This window comes from Colobus angolensis, unplaced genomic scaffold (genome assembly GCF_000951035.1).
Source record: "Colobus angolensis palliatus isolate OR3802 unplaced genomic scaffold, Cang.pa_1.0 Scaffold21, whole genome shotgun sequence".
NCBI lineage: Eukaryota > Metazoa > Chordata > Mammalia > Primates > Cercopithecidae > Colobus > Colobus angolensis.
Window position 1 is genome coordinate 6,387,036 of NW_012115266.1, and position 4,848 is coordinate 6,391,883.

General features: G+C 52.8%; 1 protein-coding gene across 1 annotated transcript in view; it reads right to left on the reverse strand.

Moving 5' to 3' along the window:
* Positions 1–301: 301 nt before the first annotated feature.
* Positions 302–4,848, reverse strand: part of LOC105512349 (chromosome unknown open reading frame, human C11orf84) — an 18,358-nt gene continuing 13,811 nt past the window's right edge. Inside the window, exon 6 of the mRNA XM_011942781.1 lies at positions 302–1,096. Coding sequence (XP_011798171.1) covers positions 885–1,096 — 212 coding nt within the window. The 3' untranslated portion in view covers positions 302–884. The remainder of the gene's footprint in view (positions 1,097–4,848) is intronic.

The window sequence follows — 4,848 nt, forward strand, 5'->3', positions numbered from 1 at the left end:
TACAGTGACCTCTTTCGGGCAGAGGCCTACCAGGTGAGCCAGAAGGTACAATGTTAAAGAAAATTGTTTCTGACCCCATTTCCAGAGCAGAGGAGGGAGCGGGTGAGAGGCCCACAGGTGACTGATAGCACAAGTCAGCCCTCGTCCCTGGGCTCCACAGAGGCCTGCCCTGGTGCTGTCCCACCTTCGGGAGAGGTGGCTCCCTGGCTCCCCCTAAGACCCTCCTGCCCCTCAAGGTTGCTCTAGGCGGCCAGGTATCCTGCTAGCAAACCCCTTTCCCCAATGATGGCCCAGACGGAACTCTTAATAAAAAAAAATAATTTATTGTCAACAAAGGTGATATATACAACAGGAAAACAGATGTAAATGAGAACAGGAGTGAATGGGGTGCCCAGGCCCAGCTTCAGGCCTCTGCAGGGGTGGGACAGGAAGAGGTAATGGAGGCGTCCTGGTTTAGGAGCCTGAACAAGTGGGGAGGGGAGGTGTCCCCCGAGGTAGTGGGACTCAGTTCAAACCCCCTTATGACCACTCTAGTGTAAGGCACTGTGCCAAGGGAGAATGGTGGGGAGCGGGGGGAGGGTGGGAGGAGGTCACGGGGGACAAAGAGAGGTGGGGGTCAGCGAAGGACTGGGGTAGGTGTTCTCCACAGGCCCAGTGCCCTACTGCACAACAGCCTCAACCACCCTTGCCGACCTCAGGCCTGGCCAGGAACAGACACTTTCCAGTGCCCCTAAATAACAGTGGATGTTGCCCCAGCCCCCTCCTACCCTGGCACTTGTTTCTACTCTCTCCACCAGATGGGTGAGCCAGGCAGCTCTGAGTTATAAGCCACAGGGGGATGCTGCCTCCTCCCTCCCTCCCTCCCTCCCCAGGAAAGCAAGAATTTAAACCCCATTCCCTTTCTCTGGCTTCCCCGCCACAGTGGTGCTGGATTCTGACAGAACCGTGGGCCAGTCTGAGGTGTCACCTGCTCCCACACGCTTGGTGCCCTGGGGGTGCCTGGACCAGTCTTGCAGGAGGCTGACTGCTGGGGGCTCCTCCATCCGCACGCGGATAACCTGGAGATCCAGTGTCCCGCGGAGCCCCGGAGGGGGAGCTGGGCAGGGATGAGAGCAGAGAGCAGTCAGAGCCTCCCAGACACCCCACCATGAGGATGCTCCCTGGAAGCTCTGCAAACTGTACCCCCATTTCCAGGGCTTTCATTATGTCCACAGCCCAGTGCCTGGCATGAGGGGAAGTCCAAGGATGGCAGGAAGCTCCATTCCTGGGTGATCAAAGAGGACTGCTGCCGGCTAGAAAATGAGGCTCACAGCCTCCCGAGGGATAAGCACATGAAGCCAGACAACCTTCCTCCTGCGCATATTTTGGCACAGAGTGCCTGGTGCTGCGTGCCTCTCCCCAGAACTCCTACCTGCAGCCAACTCCATTTTCTCTCAAACTTACTGGGCATCCTAGCCTAACACGTTCTGCCTGAGTGGGGCAGAGGTGATGTGGTGGGAACACCCAGAAAAAATCTGAGGCATAGCTGTGCCCACCAAGGAGTTCATGAGGGACTACACACGGTGGAGAAGACCCCTGGTGAACTTCCACCAGGCTCTTCATCTCCTGAGTGTCAACACCTACATCACCAAATTCAGGCATCCACCTTAGCAGTATGGAGAAGGTACTCACAATGGGCAAAGCTGGGCCTCGAGGCAGACGAAAGAGGACTGAGGACTGCCGTGGCTGCACGCAGCCATAAAAAACAAGCATGCAATAGGGATGTGTGCAAAATTTATGTTACAATAGGGCTGGGTGTGATGGCTCCTGTTTGCAATCCCAGCACTTTGGGAGGCCAAGGTGAGCAGATTACTTGAGGTCAGGACTTCGAGACCAGTCTGGCTAACACAGAGAAACCCTTTATCTACTAAAATACAAAGAAATCAGGCAGGCATAGTGGTGCACCCCTCTAATCCCAGCTACTCGGGAGGTTGAGGCGGGAGAATCGTGTGAACCCAGGAGGCAGAGGTTGCAGTGAGCCAAGATCACGCCACTGCACTCCAGCCTGGAAAACAGAGCAAGACTGTCTCAAAAAAAAAAAAAAGTTACATTACATTGAAAGGCAAAAACAGAAAATGGTGATTTCAACTACTGCACTGTCTATATTGGGAAGGATTCATTTGTGTGTGTTCCTTTTCTACCCTGTTTTTAGACACGATTATTTACAATGTGGCAGAGAAAACAGGTACAATTTTGCTGTGCAATGTGCTGGAATTTAAAATGACTTACTGGCTGCCACCGAATTTTTATCACCTACCAAATTCTATTCTGTGTTCCCAGAAGCTGGTTTGTCTCCCCGATAAACTATACGCTCCCTGAAGGAACAATGAATCTCATTTGTTCATTAATTCGACAATAATTTATTGAGTACTATCTGCCCAAGGCTGTTTGGATTGCCAGGGGTACAGCGGTGAATGGAGCTGCCTAAGTGGCCTTCTGGGACTTCACATTCTAGTTATCAGAGCCAATAAATAGGATAAACAAATAAAAAATGCAGTATGTTGGCCGGGCGCGGTGGCTCAAGCCTGTAATCCCAGTACTTTGGGAGGCCGAGACGGGCGGATCACGAGGTCAGGAGATCGAGACCACCCTGGCTAACACGGTGAAACCCCGTCTCTACCAAAAAATACAAAAAAATCTAGCCGGGCAAGGTGGCGGGCGCCTGTAGTCCCAGCTACTCCGGAGGCTGAGACAGGAGAATGGCGTAAACCCGGGAGGCGGAGCTTGCAGTGAGCTGACATCTGGCCACTGCACTCCAGCCCGGGCAACAGAACAAGACTCCGTCTCAAAAAAAAAAAAAGCAGTATGTTATATATGGACAGACGCAAAGTAGCAAAGTACACCAGGGAAAGGAGATAGGATAGCAGAGAGCTGACAGAGGACTGGAGACACAGAGGGAGTGAGGAGCCAGCCGGGCAGATGGGTGAAGAAACAGTATTTTGAGCACAAGGAAGAGCAAATGTGGACCCCCTGGTGGAGCATGCTGGCTTCCCCAGGAACAGCAAGGCCAGTGCCTGTGCTGGGAGCGGAGTATGGGGGAGAGGTCAGGAGCCTGGGGGGAGCTCACTGGTCACCATGAAGGCTCTGGCTTTTATCTGGAGTGCAACAGAAGCAGCACAGGAAGGCCGTGAGTAGAGGAGTGACTGGATCTGACTTGTGTTCTCAGCAGGGACACTCTGGCTGCTACAGGAGAGCAGAGGATAGTGGGCAAAGCTCAGCAGCCAGGAGACCTAGCTTAGGTTTGTTACAGGAATCAGGTGAGAGCCAGCCTCGACTAGGGTAGTGGCAGTGGATGTGGTAACAGCAGTGTGAGTTCTGAACTTGTTTTGGAGGATCAACTGCTGGACAGATGTTGGGTTGGAGAAAGAAGAGGATGACTGTGTGGGTGTGGCCACAGCAAACTGAAGCCTGGGACTGCCTGTTCACTGGGAAAGGGAAGACTGTGGAGTCTGTGGGTGGGGTGCATTGGGGAGACTGGGGGTTCCGTTTCAATGTGCCGAGATTTTTTTTTTTTTTGAGACAGAGTCTCGGGAGTGCAGTGGCACAGTGTTTGAGATCTTTTAGACAACCATGTAGAGATGTCACCTGGCAACTGGAAAAGAGGATGGAACCAGGCAGGAGCAGCCAAGGTGGGCATTATGAGCACACACATGGCATCGAAAGCGGTGAACCTGGATGAGATCTCCCGGGGAGAAGTACAGACACTGACCTATGGCTGGGGATACTTAAGCACTTACTCATTCACCAAACACATAAGCCGGGCCTATGCTGTGCCAGGCACTGTTCTGGCTACTGTGGATATCACAGTGCAGGAAGCAAACACCCTAACCCGCAGGCCCTTACATTCTAGAAAGGAAAAGGCTGACAACGATATGACATGTTCCAACTCTGGGAGCTGAGAATGAACGGCAAGAGAAACTGAGAAGGAACAGCTAGTGAAGGAAGAGGAACACCAGGCGAGCAGCTGCCTGAAAAGCCAAGGGAAGAAAGTTGTCTCAGGGAAGGAGTGATCGGCCCACTGTAACCGCCAGATCAGAAAGAGAAGGACCGGCCAGGCGCAGTGGCTCGTGCCTGTAATCCCAGCACTTTGGGAGGCCGAGGCCAGTGGATCATGAGGTCAGGAGTTTGAGACCAGCCTGGCCAACATAGTGAAACCCCATCTCTACTAAAAATATGAAAACTTAGCTGGGCGTGGTGGCAGGCGCCTGTAATCCCAACTACTTGGGAGGCTGAGGCAGGAGAATCATGTGAAACTAGGAGGCGGAGGTTGCAGTGAGCCGAGATCATGCCACTGCACTCCAGTCTGGGCAACAGAGGCTAGACTCCTCCGTCTAGGGGAAAAAAAAAAAGAAAAGAGAAGGACCAAGAAGACTATTGAATTTTATGGAAGTCAACAGCGACCTTGCCAAAGGAGCAATTTTCGTGTGGAGTGCTGAGGATGAAAGTTTGAAGCAGATTCCAGAGAGATGGGAGGCAGCTGCTACAGAAAACACAGTCCGGCTTTACTGAAAAGGTACAGGGACAAATGAGACAGTGGCTAGAGGGACAAGGGGCTAAGAAGGAAGAAATAATAACTGTGTAGGCTGATAGGGAAGACCCGGGGGCAGTGTGACAAGCGGGAGGTAGGATGGGCTTTAGTGATGAGGACAGGCGCTAGCCTTTGCTAGGAGGAGTTCAGTTACATGAGCTGGAGAGAAGGCATGGAATTCAGCCTGGGTGCTGGAGGGAGGGGGGTTGGGGGCAGGGGACACTGCTTGCAGGCAAGGTTCTGAGTGGGTAGAGTGGAAATACACCAGGCTGCCAGGTGTA